This window comes from Limulus polyphemus, unplaced genomic scaffold (assembly GCF_000517525.1).
Source record: "Limulus polyphemus unplaced genomic scaffold, Limulus_polyphemus-2.1.2 Scaffold7248, whole genome shotgun sequence".
Taxonomy (NCBI): domain Eukaryota; kingdom Metazoa; phylum Arthropoda; class Merostomata; order Xiphosura; family Limulidae; genus Limulus; species Limulus polyphemus.
This window is the reverse complement of record NW_013672858.1, coordinates 7,263-32,816: the sequence shown is the minus strand read 5'-3', so window position 1 is coordinate 32,816 and position 25,554 is coordinate 7,263. Positions and strand designations below refer to the sequence as shown.

The 25,554-nt window shown below is 33.2% G+C and overlaps 1 protein-coding gene across 1 annotated transcript in view; it reads right to left on the bottom strand.

Annotated features, from left to right (window-relative positions):
* LOC106474457 (basic proline-rich protein-like) overlaps positions 1 to 25,313 on the bottom strand; it is a 29,598-nt gene extending 4,285 nt beyond the window's left edge. Inside the window, exons 1-2 of the mRNA XM_022402768.1 lie at positions 25,025 to 25,313; positions 18,631 to 18,708 (exon numbers count right to left, since the gene is read on the bottom strand). Of these exons, the coding sequence (XP_022258476.1) occupies positions 18,631 to 18,708; positions 25,025 to 25,166 (220 nt within the window). The 5' untranslated portion in view covers positions 25,167 to 25,313. The remainder of the gene's footprint in view (positions 1 to 18,630; positions 18,709 to 25,024) is intronic.
* Positions 25,314 to 25,554: the final 241 nt, after the last annotated feature.

The following is a 25,554-nucleotide window of genomic DNA, read 5'->3' as shown; positions in this document are numbered from 1 at the left end:
GAAAAAGAATAAACTAGTTTTATTTAAGAAACAACTTGTATCGCTAAAGTTTCTTGGGAAGAATTTTCACGGAAAATTAACAAACGAACAGAGACGTAACAATATGTAACGGTCTGTCAGATGTTAAGTTATGGTATATTCGCCAATTGTCAATTAAATGCTTTTACTTGTACTTCTAAATAGTATAAATATATACTTGTTGTTGGGCTTAGTATTTTTCTACAGTACGTGTTTGTGACTTGTTGGCGATAAATGAACAGCACGCACTCCACTTGTTTTCATAATTATATATATATATATATTCGGAAGAAGTTAAACGTATGTACAACAAATTCTTTATACTATAGAGATTATAGGCATATCATAAACACTATATATATAGTTCTCTTCTTGTTGTCAAAAGGCTAATTATGTCTATTCAGTTATTTTATAATTTCAGTTGACAAGCCGAACTACCTTTCTATAGTATTCCGTGTATAATTCACTTGCTATTGTGGTGCAAGTTATCACAGTCGTATAATTCTCTGCCAGTAATTGTTTGGTTTTCTTTCTTCAAAATATCTCCTGTTCCTTTTGTCAAAGTGCACTCAGGTTGATTCAATTACTTTAGATCCACGTTTTGACGGAATAAATTATTCTTCTTATCTCATTTTCTACTATTAGTCTTACTCTAACATATTAAACGTTAGGCCTATCACTTCTACGGCAGTTAAATTCACGTTTAACTTTTCCCTGGCCGTGACTTTACTCTCTTCTGCTATTGTTTGTCTGTTGTCTCCGCTCGTCTCACACTATTTATATGTTTATCACTTAATTTTCTGCCCGCTTTCTAGAAATCTCTATATTCTTGACGTCAATGTATTGCACGCGACATTCGATAGTCTCAACATCAATGAATTAAAAACACAACTTCCAACAATCGTCTGCTTTATAACTTTCTTATAATAAAAAAAACAACTAAACAATCATAAAATATTAACCCACAAAATTAATTAATTAATAATATCTACACTAAACAGTCTGTTATAACATAACTCAATCACTACTGGTATTTGATTAAAGTGAATCATTAAAGAATAAAATGAATTTTAGGTGCCCAAATTGGCGAAATAAGATTGAGCACAATGTAAAACAAACTGTAAAAACTATACTCATTTATTTCTATATCTAACACACATTAAAGTGCAACTGAATGGAGGCAGGATGAATGCATTATAGTATGGTACTTCACTTTGAATGGATGGAAATCTATGTTAGATGAAAACTTAAAACAGTTTGAATAAGAAAGTGTTTATTTGTAGTTAAGCTCAAAGTACGCAACTTTTAGTGCTTTAAATATGTATACGTATGGCTGAGCTATTGGGGTGGGAAGGGCAATAAGAAAGAGAAAGCAAACCAGTATATACTTGCATGAAAAGAATAAATTCTCTCAGAGTGCATGTGTTAACTATGTTATCTGGCTATTCAATAATAGAAATAGGGAGAGCAATAATATACAAGCATTTCAAATCTATATACGACTGATGCTACTAGAGAGCACATAATATTGGACCAAATTAACATTCCAGTGACGCATTAGTGTGAACATGTTTGAAAAATTTGATGAGCCACTACTGTTCAACTTTCCTGAATTAAAAAAGAAACTATTGTACTTTTCAAGTATCGCGCCCTCCTTCCTTTTGTTTTCAAGCCAAACAGACCATCCTTAATTTAATTTTTAAAACCAATGAGCTCTCCCCCCCCCCCAAAAAAAAGCGTGAACCAGCTACATATTTGCAGTATTTTAATTTTATCCATTTCAGACATGCCTCATAGTATTACATTTACACAGGAAAGACAAACACAACACTTTAACAAAGATGTTAGATTTACAAACTGTTTCAGTTTAAGTTTAATGCTAGTGTTATGAGTTAGATAGTTTACATAGGGCGAGTGTTAAAATTAGTTATTCTTAGAAGCAATAGTTTATCGCAAGTTTGTTTAGTAACTGTTTACGAATCACACGTTGTGTAGCTCAATAGTTATAAATTGATGATTGTTATATTATTGCATCATGTTACCAGAACCTTCCGAGTTTTTCGTTGTTTCAATTTAGTATTATTGCATCATAATATCTAGTAGTAACCTTCTAGACCTCTGTTGGGATATAAATAAGTGTTGAAAATTTAGTTTGAGAGATAGATAGATCTAGATTGCGTGATTGTGAGTTTAACCATAAAGATCGTATAGTGGCGATTTTAAAGTGAAATTATCACAGACTGTATTTTAATAACAGAATAATTTGTCTTGTCAATTGTATTCTTAAGTAATTTAACCAGCCTGAAGAAAAAGACGAAAAAGAGACAATTATTTAAATCTCTGGATACAACTGTGATAACGAACAGTGTAACGAACATTTGTATATACGTTTGACTTGTTTTATTATATTATTTTAAAACAAGTGTGCTGTGTGCTGTTTGTTTATTGTTGAAATTCATCGCCAACAAGTCATAGACACCTACTGTAAAAGAACCGGCCTATACATAAAACTGGCAAAAGATAAATCAATGATTCAAATGCAAAAATAATTTCTTTAACACTGATTCAGTTCAAAAGACGCAAATACATAGTTAATGCCCCTCAAAAATGAGCGAATAATGGTTATATATTATTACATAAAAATACAAAACAATACAACATAGGAATAAACCCTTTAACAATAGTTTAGCTGGAAAGAAGCAAATACATAGTTAGTGCACTTTAAAAATTAATAATGTTTTTTTAATTATGTTTTCTTTGTTTCATTTTTATCCTAGTGGAGCTCTCAGGCGGTTTCAAATTGCTCAGTGTCGCCCCATCTCTTCTTTCTCACACATTGTTCAGGCCTCCATTCACGCCATTGTTTAAGCCTGTCAGTAGCGATCATGTGTGTAGTTGGACGTGACTAACGTTGGCACCACTGTTTAAAGCTCCAGGCGCTGTCATCATCCATTCAACAGAAAAGCTAATGATATTTTCACTGATAAAAGCAGAATTGTAAAACCCTTGTAGGGTGTTTTCCAGGACTTGGAACGTGAGAAGGTCTTTTGTGATTTTGGGATGTGACGGTCTCACCAGAGGTGTATGCACATATCATTATAATGTTTGCATTTTATCTCACAACCACTGAACAATAATGTTTTTTCTCCTCTGATATCTTCTTCTGTATGGATAGCACTGTAGCCATTCGTATTGGTTGTGTTAGGACTGTTCAGTAGGCTGTGTTGTTTCCTCATTGTCATGTGGCATTGTGTTTGTTGAACTCAGGACCAGAGGTACTGCTTATTTTGCTAGCTCCTTGGCTGGTTTCTTTAATTGCATGGCAAGACAAATGGTGATTTTTGAAGGAATCTAAATATCAGAAGTGCTGGTAGACAACGTTTATTCATCCACTGGTTCACGTCAACTCCAGGAGTCTAGGTGACCATTGGATAGTTCGAAGTTGCCAAATATGTAATTAACTTCCATTTATGTAGTCATGCAACGCAAACTAACTACTGGGCAATTAAACTGAAAAGAGTGGATGGTTGGAGGGTACCACGAATACGTAAGGTCAGGATCAACGTGGTCTGTCAATTTGGTTTCTGATTGTTCTGAAGCTCAGCTAAATGTGTAGATTTGAAAGTGTAACATTCTAGTTACAACTACAGTCTGCCTAAAAAGTACCTTTTAGACACAAAATGTCAAACTATTGTTTTGGTCAAGTGTCATTTTGATGGCCATACATGTACACATGTATACTAACTGCAGCAAGTATCTTTCAAACACCTGTGAATGCCCTAGTTCAGCAGACTTCATATAGAACATATATTTGACCAGTATATATTCATCTCCATGCTGGATCATTAACTAGCTAAGATAGCTATCACTAACATGCACGTGAGTCTTCCTCTATCGTTTAATTTAGAAAGGAGTAGAACAACAGTTACGGGTTTCTACACAAATAACTAAATGCAGTCTTGCCAATGTACAGGTACTTGCTTCTAGCTTTTGATTACGAGAACCATTGATACAAACTTATTACTTCCATATGACTTCATTTCAATACAAGTATAACGTTAAACAACTACAAAGCAATACTGCACATATGTTATCTATTGTCTTAGGCTATACAATTACAGCCGACACTAATGTGTGTTGTAACTGCAGCTTGTATTGAAAAAAAAATTGTAAAATATATACAGTAAAACTGCATGATTATGAAATATTTCAAGCTTCATGATTGAACGCATTACATCAAAATCAATTAAAACACCGAGTACACCAACTAATGTAAATAGGTTTCACTTGTTATAGACAACTTCATTTGCCAATAAATATTTAAATTCAATACAAATCAACATATTACAAACTAACATTACTGAAAACAGTAGATAACGTTGTGTTTTTCCTTAATGTAGTATAAGCTTTCCTATTACTCTCACATTTTCAATGGAAAATTCACAAGCTTAAAAGTATTCCAACTTCCAAAACTGAAAATATTCTCTCATCAACATCAGTGAGAATACTGGATACCCTAAATCTTTTTATGATGGGGCACAAATCAATAAACTCGGTCTCATTTCATAAATCATCATCTTAACATTTGCATCCAATTGTATATTTTGAATTCACTTGTTGCCTTCTGTTGTTTTCTCTGTGTACTTGATCAATATGTAAATAAAATGCAAATATTATGGGATTTAACCCCTTCAACTATATGAAAACAAACTGCACCAAAATACAGTTATGTTTGATAGTTTCGTTTGTGATTGTCTGTCATCCAACCAGACAGTGTCAGACCGGCTTGATGCCTATGAAAGTTTTTATTCTGGCTATAGTGTTTCGACTTCATTCATGGTTCCCATGATTAACATTCCTCATAACAACCGTGTAAAAATTATAATTTTGTCAGTAAAAGCTACTCCACGTGACAGACTGAAGTGAAATTTTATGTTTGGATAGAAGATTTGTAGAAACTCTGAAGGTACATGACACTAACATTACTGCTAATAGAAGTGATCGAGGTAGAAAGATCTTGTATATGACTTAGCTTTAAGTATAAGTTTGAATGTTATGTATAGAATTGCAAGATACAAAATACCACATTGTGAATTCGTTTAGTACGTAAATGTTTAAAAACTACCGCATAGAAGAGATAATATAACCGAAATGCCAAAATTACCACCAGAATTCAAAGAGTGTGATGACCAGAACTGTAGTATAATGTTCTTTACAGATTAATTCGACAATCAACAAAATCTATAGTTAAGCATGCTTATGGACCAGTACAATGTGAGCTGCATCTCAGCCAGTGACGTTGAAGACCAACATAAAACTGATACCATCTCGATTGCTGATAGGTACAAGGATCCCTCAGGATCAAGAGTAGTTGGAAAAAGATTCATCCTCCTGCAAGTCAGTGAACCCAAGCATGCACAAATTGAGATGAAACGATATCTGAAGCAAAAAGAGTCCGAAGAAACACTCGAAATCATGGTCTAGTTTGCAAGAAGTCCCAGAATAGACATTGCAAAGGCTGTATGGATACATATGATAAAATTAAGGCCAAACAACTTTTGTTTTTATTTTCTGTAATAATGTATTGTACTCATTATGAATTCGCTATTTACTTCCAAGTATTCATTGTTTGTGGCTTTTATATGTGTATCATCTGTTTGTTTCCATAATTATTTACAATACGGTTTATCAACATTATATATCATTGTATACATTCATAGTACCTTATGGACTGCTGAATAACTCAGGTGTTTTAACCAAAGTAACCTAAGCTAAATTAATATTCATACTGTTCATTACAGCATATATCACTACACATTCATACAGATTCAGGCTAATACAATATTCAATAGTAGAGTGTATGTACCATCGTTAACAACTAGAAGTGCCAGCAATTAAACTATCGTCATACCATACTGTCATCTGTGACTTGCTCCACTTATTCTAGGTGGAATCACAGAAAAGTAAAAAGGAAAGAAAATCCAGTGAATTAAGGACTTTTCCATTGATTCATTTGTATTAATCAAAAACTCAACTCTTATCACTGTACATGTGTAAGTCATGTACAAGCCTTATACAGTTCTGTGTAAATGTAACTTCAATTTCGCACTTTTATACACATAAGCAGCTTCAGTCTGTTTCTCATATAACCATCCCGACAACTTTCACAAAATAATTCCACCCGAACGATCAAAAAAGCAAGGATTACAAAGTTATTTCTAGTAATCATAACCAGTCATGTAAACTGTCAATGTTCTAGGCATTATATCTAATAACATCAACTGTACTAGCCATGCTGTACTTTAGTGGCTAAAATACAATGAAATACATACATCTTACTGTGAAATACCACTAAACAGTTCAAAAAGGACTGCAAAGCCTTTTCAGTTTGCAAATATTTTTGAACTTTAAGAACGGTAACTACAACAACTACAGAAATTGCAGAAAATTTTTCACGGATTTATACTGAATTTCTGTCGTGACTGGGTAGAAGTAAATGAGACTGTACACAATATAATATAAAGCATAGAATCAATAATTTATATGTCTGTAATGCAAGATAAAATGCAACTCAGTGTAGGCAGTAAGGATGTACAATATACTGATACCATATCAAACTGAATGGAGAAATATTTATGTCAGACACAAGTTGATAAATACCAAAGGACAAAAACCCTGAACAATGTGATACTAGAACAAACAGTAAGGTCAATACAGTACTTGGACAGTTTCTCTACGTGTTAAACTTTATACACTGCCAAACATGTATATGTGTTAAACCTTTACGGTGAAATAAAATTGATCATCTACCTAAACTGAAAGAAAAAAACACACGATATTTTGAAATACCATGTGTATAGAGATAATCTGGAAAAAATGTAAATAAGACAGAGAATCAACAACTTTATACTTATCTAATAGAATCATCTCTCTTTGAGTATATTTGTGATCCTCATCTATTTGGTCGTCCCACTGGTAAAAATACAAAAGACAGAACCTGAAGATATTTATAAACTTCTACATGACTGATGTCACATGAGAACACATCATTACAAGTCTAATAAATTATCCAGTGATACCTTTCATGGGAAAGTTCCAGAAATACCAAAGGATGATGAAACTTAATGGTGCATGACTATCACAACAATAAGCTCTCTATATTTCAAAACTGGTTATTTTTTTATACAAGTGCACAAGATTTTGGTTAAAAAGAAATGTTAACCTTTCACATAGTGTATTTCACACATGATATTTATTCTTCTTTTAACTTTTAGGCCTTCTGGCTATCCCTATATTTAAAAATTGAAAACATCAAAGAAATAAACAAATCAGAGACAGTGAACCATCTGTGTAGCTATGGCATTTAACATTTGTAGTAGATAAACACATTTCACAGCATGAGTAGATGGGACTGGTAAGTGACACCAACAGTACTTTCAATTAAATAATGAACGACCATATACATGATAAAAATGCCCTTTAACATTGACAATAGATTACAGAACACCTTTCACTTCGATAACTACTAGAGAAATAATCCTTGTAACAGAAAAGCTATGTATTTACAAAGTAATCACTCAGTATTATCATTTACACAAATATTTTTTTTTTGGTTTTACTAAATACAGTTACATATGATTAATATGGATTAATAAAATTTTAGTTTTGCAAAAGATAAGTATATATTCATTTGTGGAAAATATCAAACAAACGTTTAGTATTTCAAAAACTTACACTTCGTATGGTAATAGATGTCTATAATATTTTTTAGCCACGGCATAGCGGTTCATAGAATGGCTCTGAGTTTGTTTTTTGGTTTGTTTGTTTTTCAAGTACAAACATTTAGCTCATAGCTCCGTCATCTCTTGACCGATTTGAAATATAATTACAGCTTTAGACTCAAGAGGTCAAACCCTTTCGATTGATGTAGTTGACCACGCCCAAGATCTCATAGAATATTTTACTCTAATCCTGCCTAAAAGAATTTCAAATGCCGCTGCTATTGAAGATTCCCTCTTGTTTAGTTTCAGTTTTATAAAGCAGTCATAAATGGGAACTCTTCTGCATCATGAAACTACATTTCCAATAACAGATTTTCAAAGGTGGCTCTAGATGTTTTAAGAGATGATATGGTTTTTCAGACTATTCCTTTGGCTTTTAGCAGGTCTTTCTCGGTCTTTGCGAGCTCTGTATAGACCTGATAAAGCTCTAGGGTCATCCAAGAGTGTTTAACTTGGTCCTGTTCTTGTTGTTTATCCCGCTTCTATTGACACACAATCCACTAGGTACTTGTAGAGATCCTACCTTGAACTTCTATGGTATTATGCCCGAGTTCTGGGGAGATCTTCTTTGGTTTTGGGATCATATCGTCAGAGGTTTGTGTAGATATAATTTTAGTGGCTTTTTTTTACCAAATTCGATGAAAAGGGTTTAGTTTCTTTTATCTCATTTTAATTGGTTTCACGCGTATTTACTTGTCATTCTTCTCAAAAACACACCACATTGCTACACATGTGCATTTTTTAGGACAAACAAACCTCTTTTTAATTTTTTAACCTTTTTCATTTCTCCTTTACTTTACCTTCAGATACAAATTTTTCGTCAAAGTGCAAGTTTCGTGACTTTGTCTTTTCATTTCTTTTAGGAACTCATAAATGGAAGTAGTTTTGGCAGTTATGTACTAGGTTTTTGTTTGTTTGATCTGTTGCTATAGTATCCAGAAGCGATTAACAATCCCTTTTATTTATATTGGTAACTTACTCTAAAAAAGTTATGCATAATAATAATAGATAAAGTAGAAATAAATATGGAAGGAAATTGGAAGATAAAATTCACTAGTCAAAGCTTTGTCATCATCATAAAACTGAAAGACAGCAAGCAATAGATAAAGGAGGTGATTATCTGTAAGGCAATCATGTTCCTTTTGGAAAAGGAAGCTGTGCTGCTGGGTGGAGTTTCGGCACCATGTACATCTGGAAGACGAGTTTGCTATAACAACTCATTGCTCTGGGGACCAAAGGTAGAAACACGAGACTATATATATAGCAGTAACAAATGGTCCATCATGTGCGTCTGAGTTACGTGGTGCCAAAGATGCTATTGGAGATACTTTTCTCTCACAGCTGCAAGCCATTGGCACTAGGCTGAAGAAGATAACTAATTTGACATTCAATAGGACTGCAAAAGAAAACCTTAAGTCACTTACTTAAATGTTTTAAATGGGTAACTCTATGAAATTGATGGACTCTGGTACAGTTGGTGTCATGCCTGTGACTGAATCTAAATAGTGCAGCACTTGACTCAATCAATCAACTCAGTGACTGGCACACAGTCATAACTGACTATGGCTAACATTATTACATGGTAGAGTTCGAATCTCAAATTAGCAGGAATAACAAACACTTAGCCACTTTTGCATATAGCTTGCATTGTCTGAACAGAAAGACATAAACCACCTTCAGATCATGAGGATAATTGTTCTTGTTAAATTATTGTGGGTCTCCTAATTAAAGCATCATGACACCATATGGATATCAAAGATATTTACATCATTACTTAGGGTGTTTATGTGGTAACTTTGTTCGAAGTGCTTACGTTGAGTCAGTTGCAGAAGAGGAAAAATCCCACAGCAGTAGCTGCAGCAGTTATATTTCATAAAAAAATGATATTTGGATATTAACACCACGGAAAGCTTGAGTAAAACCCAAAGTTCCCTTGCAGGCAAGCACTCTCTGGTGTCTCAGTGCAGTCACACTGGATACCAGTAACTGGCCAGGGCTTACTAGAGCTATTGTAAGAGTTATGTCAGAGCACAAGAGATATCTAACATTCTGAACAGGAGAGATGGACTGTCTTCTTTGAGTGAAGTTGCTCATATCCAGTTCTAAGACAAAGTAGGGGTAATGTAAAGTCTTGTCCAACTCTGCAGCAGAAGCTGAAGGTACGTAAACAAGGTATGGCTTTTACTTCGCCAACTACACTAAACTAATGAAACTAATAATATTTGATTTAGTGAATTATCTAGGGGTGGAGAAAGCAGCTTGTGTCAAACGGTATTGTGGTCAGCCCAGGTCATACAATGATATGTGGGGGCTTGATATATGCCAGTAAAAATGCACAGAATTTATATCAGATTCTTGATTCATACAGAAGCCACCAGAATGCTAGTTGACCCACACAGTGTTTCAGGACACCATGTAAAGCCACTGCTTTACCCAGACTATACAAACTTAATTCTGACCAATGATGACTATTAGACATGAATGGAGAATCACATCTCTGACTTTGTTTTGGTTTCATCCATCATAGAGGTGGAAGCTTCTGATCATCATTTAGGCACTTGTATCTTAAGAGATGGACCTATTACAGAAATTGTCATCTATTGTCACTTGTGCAATAGATGAACTGTAGTTTTGCAGAAACATCAACCTGTATTGAACTGATTGGGTCAAAAACATTGGAATGCATGATTACATGTTAAGGAGGAAGCCCCAGTTCCTCTGCACATATAAGTGGTGTTCCATGGTATATTATAGTCTCAGTCTAGATCATTATAACGATCTGATGCTCGATAGAACCAATCCATGAAACACATTATCCTGAAAGAAAGTTAAATCTATTCAAACAATTATCTATACAAGAGATGGCGTAGTCGCAGTGTTTATATGTGACTAAGAAGATTTCGCTATTCAGTTTCCTACTAGACTAGTCACTGGCATGGTGAGTAAAGTAGAAGTAACTGGAACTAGTTGTACATATAAGGTTGCTTCATTGCACTATATCCAAGAGATCATTGTTTGTTTGTTGAATGACTATACTAATGTGTTTGTAGAACCACATGGTCATTTGAGTCAGACAACATTATGTAAGATAGGTCTGCAATGGCCTATTGAGTATCCTCTTAAGTTTATTCTACTCAAGTAACATATATAAATACATTAACTTCTTATTTGTGAAAACCAAATTATAACTATTACACATAAATTAATTTCACCAAAATACTGTTGTCAAACTTTCATGAAATGACACCTGAAAGGTGAGTTCACTGGTCACAAATAAATATTTTTAATTTATAGTGGAAATTTGACTATTTCAGCTGGCAATAAAGTATAAAAATAAATATTTTAGTGAAAATTAAACAAATTAAAACTGCATAGACATATAAAATCAAATATTTGGATATAGCTGAAAGAAAATGTTTTTAACAACAGTGTTTTTACAAGAAAACTTCAAAATCTTTACAGCCTTAAAAATGGTACATATACTAAATCCAAAATCATTTATTTTTTCTAGCAAAAACTAGGAAATAAATAGTTTGTACGGAGTTCCATGCAATTCATTAAGTATTTTCACTATAAAAATGTAAAACACTAGTGTACGCTTCTAGAAATTGTGCAATAATTACAGGGTTAATGGCTGAAAATATGTGTAATTCCTTCATTTCCGAGCAATAAAGTGATGGCTCAAGATGAAATATCAAAATATCACTACTTGATATTATTTGATTTCAATAAAACTTGAAAAAAATGGTGTTATTAGTTGTAATACGTAAATCACTGTCAGTTGGTAAGACTGAAGATTACTGCTCACTCATAGACTGTCCTTTCTGGATACAACAAGAGAAAAGACAGTCACTGGCACCCACCAAATGCTCCATGAAAGGTTTTCTTCAAACAAGAATCAACGAAACCGAATAAATATTATTTGTTTACGAAGAAAATAAAATAAAATTACACGAACTGAATATGTATCTAACATTATGGATTTTGGAAATTATCTTGCGTAAATTTCATACACATAAAAATTGGAAATGTCTACAACTTTTTCTTTGAAGATAGCTTTTATATACGGTAACATCTGTTAGCTGAGTTCTTGCACAGATATTAAAATATAAAGTTGATAAACGGAAACATCGGCACATGTAGATACGTAGATCTTGAAAGTCGAGTTGTTCAAAATTTTAAAATAACGTTGATAACTGGACCAATTATTGGTTGAGATGTTGCAAAAGAAATATCTGCTGAAGCTTTTCGCCAGACACTAATCATAACAGAACCGTCTGGAAAATGTTCTATAGGAAGTAGTACAGTTTATAAAATGAGTCAGATCAACGTAAGTCGGTAAGGCAATCACTGATTGGCATGTCCTTTAGCCAATCAGGAAATGTCACAGCTATTTCATCAAGATGCAATATCAGGAAATGTCACAGACCTACTGAAGAATGTGTAGATTGTATAGGAATTCTTTTTGGTGGCAAAGGACAGGTTTATGTGTTTTAATAAAGGTGGCTTCCAAAATATAAAGATGAAAGGTCGACTAACCATTTGCAATAATTTCAAACCTGCTATCCGTGTAGTTGTCAGCACAAGTCGGGTTCACTAGTAAATGCTGGCCATTTTGGTGGTAGAACTTTTGTTTTACAGGAGGGACACGTAAAAATTTTTTCTTTCACACTCTTAGTTCTTATGGATGTGGGTACATGTTGTTTAATTCTATCCTACAATCTTTGTATAGTGTGACCTATGTACCGACATTCGCAGTGGCACGATAATTCATAAATAACCATACTTTTCTATGTGGTAGGAAAAAGTTTTTTGTTGTACAAAACTTGAAGATGGCTTTTATATACGGAAACATCTGTTAGCTGATTTCTTGCACAGATCTTAAAATATAACTTTGATAAATGGAAACATCGGCACATGTAGATACGTAGATCTTGAAAGTCGAATTGTTCAAAATTTTAAAATAACGTTGATAACTAGACCAATTATTGGTTGAGATATTGCAAAGGAAATATCTACTGAAGCTTTTCGCGAGACACTAATCATAGCAGAACCGTCTGGAAAATGTTCTATAGGAAGTAGTACAGTTTATAAAATGAGTCAGATCAACGTAGGCCGGTAAGGTAATCACTGATTGCCATGTCCTTTAGCCAGTGGTGCTAATGAAAAGATTGAGGTTAATGCCCGTATGGTGACTTACGTATTTTGTATACTTATGCAGGAACCAGGGTCTGCAGTCTCCTTTCAATTTCATTCCTAATGAACTGGAGCTCTGTTTGATAACAACCAGATTGTATAAAAAAATGTGACTGGGTTCCAAGATAGCTGTTTTAGCTTTCGTTATGACGGTGATGACAACGGTAAGAACAGCTGAGTGTTGGTCAGTCACAAGACCTGATGAAACCTAGTGATCTGGGACATCTACAGGAATGAGGGATACATTGTCTAAAGACGATAAACACGTGAGTACATGTAAATACGTAGAAATTTCATGAAGGTAAGAGTTATTAGTTGCGGCTATAACAACCTTGAACCTCTATTTCTAAGTGAATCTGAACAGTTAGAATCCATGTGACCACAAATTTTTCGTTCCTGCCTTTTTATGATCAAATTCTTGTCTTTTTTTTTGGCTAGTTAGTTTTTGACTGGATTTGCCAAAAATTTTACACATTCATTCTGTTGCTTGATTGCCCGTATTCTTGTATGGAAACTTATAATTTGCCCAAGGAGTGACCCCATAGTTTCAGAAACTATGAGTAAAAGATCAGAGTCAATTATAGTTGAAGAAAAGCCTGAAGAAAGAAATTTCTCGCTGGTGGAGGCCTTCAACAAGTGAGTTTTCTCAAAAATTGCCAATAGCTTCTCTCCATAGCCCTGGGACTGAAACACTGAGCCAGAAAACGAAATTTTAACCCCTCTAGTGAATTCACTATTTGTAATTCACTAAGTGGTTATACCTTCTTGTATATGCTGTATGATTATTTTTCTGTTTTATGTAGGTATAAGGAACATTTTCATTTGTTGTTTACAAGTAAGGTTTTTCCATTAAATATTATGCCTGTTCACTGGTAATTAAAAACAAAAAATGTGTAAATGCTTTGTCAAATATTTCTTTTAATTCTTTTAATGTGCCTTTAATGCACTATAACATTAATTTCTTTAGTTGTAATTGAGCACAAAACTACACAAAGGACTATCTGTACTCTGTAAACTGCGGGTATCGAAACCCCATTTTTAGCGTTATTAGCCCTCAAACTTACTGTGTTGCTCAGTTTAAGAATTCTGGTGATCAAAATTTGTTTATATGTAGGTATTCTTTAAAGGTTTTATTTCAATTTGATGTTGAAAGGTCTATTTCATTTTTGAATATGAAAAGAAGGTTCGTTTTACTTTGTACTGCTGTTTATAGTGCGTTTCATCTTATATTTTTGAATCCGATTTTAAAAGACCTTTTCTGTTTTGTTTTTTCAGTTTTTGCAAAATGCTTGGTTTTACTTTGATTTTATCATGTTTTGCCTATTGGAAAGAGTTTATTTTAATGTTTTCACTTTATTGAAGAGTTTCCTTTGTTTTTATTTTGTGTTTTACATTATAGTTATGTAGATTACTTGGTATTGAAAGGTTTATTCAAGGGTTTATTGCTATGTTTTTGCTCCCCATTGGGACAGCGGTATATCTGCGGTCTTACAACACTAGAAACCGGGTTTCGATACCCGTGGTTTGCAGAGCATAGATAACCCATTGTGTAGCTTTGTGGTTAACTTCAAACAAACAAACAAAACAAGCTATGTTTTATATTTTGTGTTTTGTATAAGAGCTGATAAAAGGTTATCTTGAATTGTGATTATGAATACTAAAAATTATTTTTTATTTTTATCTTATTTCTGATTTTTTAAAAATGTTGTTTCATGTTACGTATTTTCTGATTTTTATTTGATGTGAAATGGCTTATACGTAGAGGGTTTGTTTTGTATTTGTGGTGTTTTGTTTTCAGGCTCCTTTGATAAGGGTTCATTTTATAATATCCTGATTGTAAAATAGTTTGCTTTCCGTTTTACATGAAGAGGCTTATGTTGTACATTTTGATTTTGGTATGTACTGCTTTCATACAAAATGGTTATATTTCACTAGTGATTCTGTTGCATCTTGTTTTTTATATATCAAAGGGTTTATTATACTTAATGTGATTTTTTTGTATTAAAGAGTTTATTTCACATAGTGGACATATGCGGTAGTTTTCATTCCCTTCGCTTGAATTTCCCTTATTCTATCATTTAATCTACGCTTTCTTGCAAGCACTGTATATTAGATCGATAATCCTGGTTTATTTGAAAAACAAAACAAACTAATTCATGTAGACTTAAGTTTATTTCATAAAATTACACGTAAAGTAAACAATATAATAAAGTAATGGTATCTATGATACTGTACAGCGGATGAAACAGAAGAATAAAACTCATACTGAAGAAAAAAGTAGTTAAAAAGGTGTTTATAGCAATCTATGAAACTAACCGAATATCATTTGTTCCAAAATAAAGTAAATGTAGAGTTGTAATGAAGGCAAACAGAAATGTCTAAATCCGTGTTCACAAAGTAATAAGCATATGGTTTTGAACGAATTGCGCATACGTATTTTAGACCTAAATAAGTCGAGAAAGCCTATAGAAATCGTATTTATCGTAATGTTCTTTTTTTAAAGGAAATTACAGGCATGGTTAAGTGTTGTTTGTGTGAAATAATCCGCAAGTTATAAAATTAAAGTTAAAACCGAAGCCAGTTGTTAGGTGATGACAACGACATTGTGCCACCGTGTACCATATGTACCATACTTGTTGCATTGAAACGTTGACTAAGTAAAAAACAAGTAAAGTGATTTTGAATTGAAAAGACAATATGCAATCCAGACTCCTTGGACTAAAGCCTTTCTAACGAGATGAAATATATTTTACTTTCAATGTTGTGTTAAAGGGTATGTATATTTTGTATTGATTCTAATATTGTATTTTGATTTTACTTTTCTTTCTTAATTTGTAATCTTGTGGTTTTAATGTACAGTTATATATTTCCTGTTGCATTCGTGTGCATTGTTGTGCAAGTGTTTTGTAAGGGCGAGAGTAAGTTACAACGATGTTGCAACCTTACGACAAGATGATTTAATCGTGTTTTAAGTTTAAAAGCTAGAGATGGTTGCATTGGCCTGAAAATAAAGGAGGGGGGGGGAATATAGTATGCAGGAATTCTATGCGTTTACTACCAATTTATTACAAAATATTTGTGCATAAAAAGTATGTGTACTTAATATAGAAAGTCAGTCAAGGGAGTGATTAAGTTACTCTCACCCTAGCTATTCAATTATAGTATCACATGTACTTTCTCGTGGGAAAAATGTTTGTAAATTAGTAGAACAGATCATATTGTATGAAAATAGACAGCGATATTTTCCACTGGTAAATCAGCTGATACCTTAGGAATACAACATCAGTTGTTTTGTGACTATCATTCATCTGTGGTAGTGCCTGAATCCTGAGAAGAATGACATTATTGTTTTTCGTATGTATTGCTATGTTTTCTTAGTCTAGAATAAGGTTATTGACTACATTAATATACTTTAAAGATAAATTTAATGGAATTTCAGGTATCAAGAAAAGCACCAAAACCATATATTTATCTTTGCCTTTGATTATTTAAAGTTTTTCAGGCAAAAAGTGTTTCATTTCGTTTAACACAGTTGAGGTAAGATAATTCAGTCTTTTGCTCTGCAATACATTTTCTGACAAGCCTTCCCTTATTCAACCCAATTACTAGACGGGGAATCGGTGAACCTAAGAATACTACACTTTCTTCAAGAAGATGAGAGAGAAGACTTTACAACTATCACCCTTGTTAGCAGCTCAAAACAGTACCTGACAACATTTTACTTTCATCTTGCCCAACAAGCAGCCTGCATGTTCGACCTAGAAGTTAAGACTTGAAGAAAAATTAGTAGTCTGGTATTATGGAGATGAACATAGGTTATGGAGCAAGGAAATTTTGAGGAAGTCAACTAACACTACTATACTTTTGACATGGTGTAAAGGAAGTCGACAGTTGCCTGAAATTCCTTTGTGAGTTTAAGGCTTTCATTTACAATAGCTAATTTTGAACATAACTGGAAATCGTTCAGTTGCGTGGAATACAAACAAACGAAAGAAAATATAACCACCTCCCAATATGTTATTCAGCTAAACTTGTTACTGTGTACTATAATCTTCACCTCAAAAGATCTAGACAGTGGCAACAGAGAAAAGAAAGCAGAGAATGAATAACAAAATCTGTCATCTGTAACTTCAAGAAATAATTAGATGGATTAAAAAAGGAATTAGCTAGCAATAGTGAAGGATGAAATGAAGATGAAATCAATGGAAATAGTAAGTCAGTAACGCTAGGGAGGGATAGAGAGTAGTAATTCAGTGAATAATGATTATTAATGGTTAAACATTTATTTCTGAACAAATGTTCACACTAAAAAAGTGCAATAAAAACAAAGTTTCTCAATGAAGAACTTAAGGCACTAAATATATATATCTAACAATGTAATTGTTTTGTACTAACAATACATTAGGGTATTAAAAATAAATATGAAGACATTCGATTTATCATTTGTCATAGAGTTATACCAGTTTTTGGGATTTCCACCTCTGCTTAGTAACGAGGCCAAATCGAAAGAATAAGACTAGAATTCATACAGTGATGGCGTGTTTATTATATGTATGGTCTTTTAAAATGTATTTTACTCATAAAGTATTCCCAGTTGTGTAGCGATTGTCAGGAGATAAATGCCACAGAAAAAACTTGTAGAAGTCATAATTTTGGGTGGTAAAGGCTACTCCATGTGACAGGTTAATTCATGTTTTAATAGGAGATGTGCGGAAATTCTGAAGGTACATGAAACTAGTACTGTTGTTAATAAAAGTGGTCAAGGTAGAAAGCCCGAATTCTTCAAAAGTCACGTTTACAGGATACGCAATCATCCAATGTTACTGTGTGAGTAAACGACATTTCAAAACACCAAATAAGTACTTTAGGGTGTTGATCTGTTAAGTATTCAATTATAAATCCTAATTTGGAAAGCGAGCATGTTTGGTGGGATGGACTGGTTATATTATGGTAAAAAATGACTTTCACTCATATAGTAATGATGACTGGTTATATTATGGTAGAAAGATACGGTGATAAAGTTTAGAGGCGGTTTAATATGAATATTTTAAATTTTTTTTTCAGTGTAAAAATCTTAGTAGTTGCTTGAAGTTACCAAACTCAAACTGTGAATTTAAGAATTCATGGTTCGCGGTCCGTTGCTTCAAGTCCGTGTTCTGCACTACGAAGCCATAGGTAAAAAGTTAGCGATGGACGCTTTTCATTAAGACTCGCTGCTTAATATAGTTAGCGTTGACGCTGTTCATTGCCTGCTTCCCCTCTAGTCTAACATTTTAATATTTGGGACAATTAGTGCATATAGCCTTTTGTGTAACTTTGCGTGGAAATTCTGAAGCAAACAAACAATGTTGCATGGGTATTAGGAGTACATTTATATTTCAAATATCCAGTTTAAACATAAAATAATTATTCTTGAGCTAAATAGTTTGACACATTGAGGCTACAGCATTTGTACTAGAATGTTTTAAACCGCTTGTATAGCAAAAATCGAACTTTGTGAAGCTAATTATTCTACAGTATCTGAACAGTCTTCTGTAAACAACAATCTTGTTTGAAAATGTTAAAAGGTTAATACTCGAAAGATGATTGACGAATGACAAAAAAGTTATTATTTACATAAATGTTCATACCTTACCTCTTTCCAAGTATTTAAAGTACGCATTAAGAACTTTTCCTTCCAAATTCTTCAAAGTATGCCAAATAGTATAGAAATCTGAAATGTATAAAACATTAACTAATGAAATATGTTTGTGCGTACACACACACTTATATTCAATGATAGTATCTTTGAAAATATTACACAAACTTCAGTTAATCTGACAAAGGTACGTACAACAGTCCTAATAACAAATGTCAATAAAGTTAAAACTAAAGTCTTTGTATATTTTTAACATGTTGTCTATAAAAATAGCATTGCTGATATTAAAATTTAAACATAAGCTAAATGAAAGTAAGAGATATACATTTCATAAATACTTGATGATTACTATTTACATAATAAAAATATGTCAATAATACTATAATAAAAGTTTGAAATTTGTGAAAGATGTTTTTATCAGTCTCTAAATGACATATGATGAATAAAACTGATTAATCAAATAAGTTATGATATTTATAATAAAACGATTTTAATATGCAAATCAGCAAGTAACATGACACCAATTGTCGATATAAATTCTCATTGGAACTGTATGCATCAGAGCTACATTTTGACACTGATTTTGACGTTTCGTAGGTAATCTAATGTGTTTGAAATGGATATGTAACAGCCATTTCCGACACAAAATTTTCCTACACTCGGATTACAAAGATGTGTTCAGAACGAAGAATTAGAATTTAAAAGACAGTGATATAGCTGACATTGAAAAACAAAGGACTATGTTTCAACTTGACACACTAGGACCATCCAGAAAGAGGCCTGCAACAAGACGTGGTGAACAAATTGCGGCATCTTGTAATATGTGAGAATCCATGAATACAAAGGCCACTGCCGTCCACATATCCCAGGAAACACTACGCAATATAATGAAGAAGGATTTCTGTCTAGAAAAATGACACAAGCTATGTGTCCATAAGTTGTTTTCACAACAAACCCGTTACACGGTCGCATACCTGAAACGTCTAGGAAATGAAATGGGTATTCATACTGTTTTATACCAGTCAAATCGCCAGAAGCAGCGTCCATGGATTTCCATACGATCGGACTGTTCAAATGGACGCTACAAAATCGTCTCCTACTAAATTAAACTAAACTCCTTATGGGAAGTAGCAGGGAGGAGGGGTGTGCTTGGAACATGATAGCCTTACTAGGAGACTTTTCCATTGGAAACTACGCTGCAGTACTATTGTCCAGATGCATGCCATCACGTAGAATATGGTTACACAGATTTTAGTGAAGTGGTGAAGCTCCAATTTCGTTTTAATTAATGTATTCAGCCTCTATATAAGTTATTACGCAATGTGGAGAAAATAAGCCTGTGTATAATTAATTATATTGCAGATAAATTATTTGTGATTCGGAATTACCACTTTAGATTGGAATGATTAGCATACACCTATTAATCATTGTCAAAGGTGATGAAGTACAGCAAATATAAGCTAGGATATTAAGTTTGTTTAAAATATTTTATTATGTTTATAAGATTTCAGCAATACATTCATTAAAAAATTTTTTGTTTTCATAATCATATTGGAAATGATAGGATTACTAATTGGCATAGCCTTAAATTGAGTAGTTAGAATGCTAAATAACATTTCACGTTTTTATAGAGTAATTGAAAATTGACAACTAAACCACAACACTGTTATAAGCCCACTTTAGAGGTTTTAGAAATACTCTAACTATACTTATTAGATATACAGAACTCAAAATAAAAGTGATGCAATATATATATATATATATACCAACATATATTCCACTAAAACACATCAAATAAAACATAATAGTCTATAAACTTCAAACATGCATCTTGCCTTCTATCTACATACGGTCTCTGCTGCTCCATAGATCATGTTCTCCCTCTTTGGTGCTTGTTGCATTATTGGTCACCATTACAGCTCAAGTTGTCAAAACTCAGCAGCACTTCTCTCTTTGTTGTTGGGGGGGGGGGGGACTCGGTGCCTTTGTTCTTAGAAAGGATCCTGCCTAATTCATCAATAACTATCCTCATCAGCAAGAGTCCATTGTATCTTATGCCAATGAAACAGCTCCTATTGATATCTGTCCACCATCAATGACCTCACACCAGCCACTTACCACTCTGGGAAGCTTTTTGCTTCATCATAGATTCTTCTCCATACCTGTTAAGGATTACTGTTAGGTTTTCCACGTCTCTATCAATGGTGACATCTATCAATGATAACTGTCTTGCCTGTGGAAACACAACCCATGTTTATGGAGCTCATCCACTAATGACACTTCTTCCTTCTCTTCCATTGGTGGCTTCGACCAGAGCTAGGGCTGGGGACTACTCAAATACCTTGGCAACTAAATACCTTGAGGGCCCTGTAGAGACTATCTAACTTGGTCTCAGACATTCTCAGTCGTATATCCCCTAAGTTCAAGATTCAGGAGAAGACTTCTCCATGATCTGACCACTCTTCCTGCAGACCTTTCAGTCCCTGCACCAGATACATCTCCCTCCAGTTCATAAGACAATTGTCCTGTAGAAAAAGCCATCTCATGTCAGATAACCAGAGTACTCACTAGACAACCCACGAAGCCGGCTAATAAGTCCTCTCAGAAAAGTTACAGACCTATATAATGCTGATATCCGTGGTCACCAAAAATTCAAAAGCTCTTACCAGCTTGGTGTGTTCCCCTTGCAAGCTGAACTAAAAACTCTAACTTAAAATAAAAGTAAAACCCCGAAGTTACCATTAAGCAAAATGTCCAAAAGTTAAACCTAATATAGTTAAAACTATGCTTGCTTTGAACAAATAGTGCACTCGAAATTGAACCAAGTTAACTTAAAGTTAGACATACGTTACCATTACCCTTTACAATATAAGCAGAAGTGATTCTGAAATTGCTAATGAAATAAAACATTAAATGCAAACAAGTCTGCAAAACGTTACATCTATGGGTTCACTAGCTATGCAAGTCTCTAGACCTATACAAAGTTTAATGATTCTCAGATACACAAGTTAAAGTTGTTTGAAAAGTTTCTAAGCCTAGTTTCAGAGGTAAACCTGGCTTTATATACAAAAGCAATAGCACTAACAAAGCCAAATTTGCATACAAAAATGCCAATTTTATACATTATCTGTATTCACTATTTTTCAAAATCTAGGGCGTGGCTGGTCTTGACCCTTATTGGATTCTCCAATAGGAAAAACAGATTTCCATTTGTGGATGTCACATGCTATCTTCCCTGCAAGAAGGTCAGCTAATTACCAATTAGTGAGCTCACATTTTGTATGCTATCTAAACTAGGAAAGGTAAAGTGTTAGTTGAGCGTATATTTGCATCCAAACTGGAAACATTGATAAAAGATAATTTTGAAAAACAACAACAAAATCTTAACTAATGGGTAACAGGGACATAGTATGGTTCTATACTACAGCTGTTAGGCTAAATGAGGACACTCTTTCAGCAAACTCTTTTCACAGCTCATATTCACAACAAACGAGTTTCCAACTTTAAAATGCTAGAACAATAAAACATAACAGCAAATACTAGTCGATAAATAAAGCCATATTGTACTTATAAGTTAATAAACTAACCGATAAATATTTCCCAAGTTGAGCACTTGGGATTGAAATAATGTGTGTGTGTGTGTACGAACTAACTAATAGGGCAAAGCATTATATACGACATTTTATAAGGATGCATGTTCTACCTACGTCATTGCTGATCCAATAGAAATATAAGGGATGATATATTGTCAAAGTTTCACCTGACTCGCCACTAGAAAAGATCACTGTCTACTATGTCGTCCTTTACATAAGTCTTTCCTACAAGAAGGCTGGTGTGATACACTAGGTGAATTACACAGTTCAATAAGTAACTTGGGCAGTAATGGAGACAGAAAATATCCAATATATCTTTATGCTACACCTGTGCAGTTGTTTTATATCACGGTATGTCATATACTGGCTCAAGTAATTAATTTTAACATCCATATTTTCATCGTTAAAAATTTTGGTTTAAAATCTTACTTCTAAATTGTTCCCTAAACAACATATTTTAAGACTATTTTGTTCTTGAGAAGATAGCTTACAAAATCATGAATATTTTATACACATTTCCAGTGAAACAAAATAATTTATTTCCAGTTATTAAAGGATATTTCTAGAATGAAAGTACAAAAGAAAAAATTATACAAACATATTTTTGTTTTGTTTTTACGTGTGAGGTGCAACTGATTGTAATTTGAGACCAAAATGACGAAGTATTAGTGGCCATAAATAAAAGTAAGCCAATTTACTAAAAATATTTTACCCTTTTTAATGTCAAATAATACTTTATTATGCAATGATGTGCAAAAGAAGAAGGGAGGTTTCATCTAGCAGTATTAACAATGAAAACTATTTTAATCACGGTGTATACTATTTTTATCAGTTCAATCAAAATTAGAGCCTCAAAATTTGGAATCACGATAATTTCACAAATCTGTATTTTTTGTTAAGATTAATTTGATTTATGTTTTACCTACTTTGTGTTATTGTCGTTTATATTTGAATTATATGCGCTTTCCATTCGGAATAGCAAAGGGCACAGCAAATGTAAAAAAAAAAAAAAAAAAACAACCACATTTTTTTTTCATAATTTATGTTATTTTGATTAACATTAATGAGATAATAATAACAACAAAGGAATCTTTCGAGTTTAAAATTCGATGGTTAAATATATATTATATTTCATTAACACACAGGGCTGTGCCGTGGGTAGTGCAAGCGGTGCGTTCGTACAGGGCGTCATCAAACATAGGTACATCACCGTTAACACACGAATTTACCTGAAGCCAACCGAGAAACTTGAAATGTGATATACATTATACTTTCTACGTTACAGTTATACTTCTGTGCTATCATTATACATAAATTATACAGGTTAAATCAAATTAATCTTAACAGAAAAATAAAGCTTTGAGAATTTATAGTGATTCCAAATTTTGACTGAATTAGTAAAAAATAGTATACACTGTGATTGAAATATATTTCATCGTTAATACTGCTAGATGAAACCTCCCTTCTTTTTATGCACATCATTGCATAATAAAGTATTGTTACTTACACTCAAATAGGATATGATTTCTAATGCAATGTTATATTAAAATCTTTAATAACTGGCTGCAGACAGCGAATAGCAATAGAAGTTGAAACGTTGCGAGTCAAATCAAAGAACTTAACTCCTAGCCACTAATTTGATCTTTTGTAACAGCTAACTAGGTTTGACAATTGCGTTTGGATCATGTCTGATAGATGGGATATCCCTAATGCCTTTAGGGATATCCAGACATTTTCCGTTATGAGTTAAAGGATAATGATACGAACTGGCAATGGTCAGCTTTCTTTACTTTTTTTGTTAGTTTCTTAATACATATCTGAGTTTTGGTTTATGCAAGTATGTATATATATATATAGATATATATATATATAGCTCACACTAAACTTTTTGGTATAGGCTGTAACGTTTTTCTCTACAAACAGAAAAGTCAATGTATAGATAACGATAACATTACAAAAATAATATTGTTGACCAAGGTTATTTCAGGGAACAAACTCGGTTTGTACTTCGAAGAGAAACGATTTGGATATTTTCTGGTTGAAAATATACAACACCATGCTATTTGGCAAAACACCTAGCAACACCATGCTATTTGACAAAACACCTAGCAACCCCATGCTTTTTGACAAAACATCTAGTGTTTGTGTATCTTTTTCGAATTTTTAACTAAATAACTTTGTATCCGCGAGACATCTTAACAGGCTAACTCTCTAGTGATATGGTCAATATTTAAGTTTACCAACTCTAATCACAAGACGTTCTTGCTCTGACTACGTTCGTAGCCATCATAATGGTTAATAACGTTATAAGGACCAGGATGATTCATTTATAAAGAACAAATTTTAGTTCCATTTCTATAGTATACAGTTTTAGAATTACGTGTTTCGTGTTCGATAGCTCGTATGTTTTAGTAAAACATATTAATGAAAACAAGTGTCTCTTGAATAGGTGCTTTGATACAATGCATGTCTGTAATATGCCCTTTATCAGAGCACTGAATTTGTGAAAGAGCTAAAGAACATGGTATCAATTAAAATGTACTGAGTAGATACACTATAATGCTCAGTCCTGAAATACAACATTTTACAAAGTATCTGATGTTTATGTTATGAACAATTATTATATATAATTTGCGTTTTACATTTTTGTAACAGTTATAAGTCGGTACATCATAATGTTTGATTCAAGAATTTAAAATGGGGAATGAAAATGCTCAAAGAAAGAATAAAAAAATAATGATAATTTAGAAAAAAAATGTTTTTATTGATACCAAAACATACTTTAAGTTTATTCTTACCTGGGGGATGTGGAGGGGAAAATCTCTTAATTCTGTAATTAATTCCATCACCAGTTGCGCTGTTGCTTTCAGCTGTGGCTAAACTAAAGTCCAATAATCCACACAGAGTAACAAACAAAGCGATCCTTGTTACGTCTCGCATACTGAATAGGCGATTGCTTTACTACGACAAACTCCAGGCGAGTCAAGTCAAACTAAGGCAAACAAGAAAATTGTATCGGTTTTAAACACTTTCTATTCAGGCAGGTATGAAATAAAATTTGTTTATTATTTATTAGTTGGCATAAGGCCATTCACATGACAGGACGAAAACTTACTTTTCAAATGATTGACAAGATTCACATACCACAAGGCCCCTCCTACTTAGTCTGTATTAACTAATAATATAAGCAACATATCAGAATGAGTTAGTCACGTGGTACTTTACTTGTCAGACTACCATCCGCCCAATTCTTTCATCAGTCTCCTTAAGTTATATATACTGAGAGGCGTAACAAAGTTTGTGAAAAAAACGTCGTTTCTCACGCTCC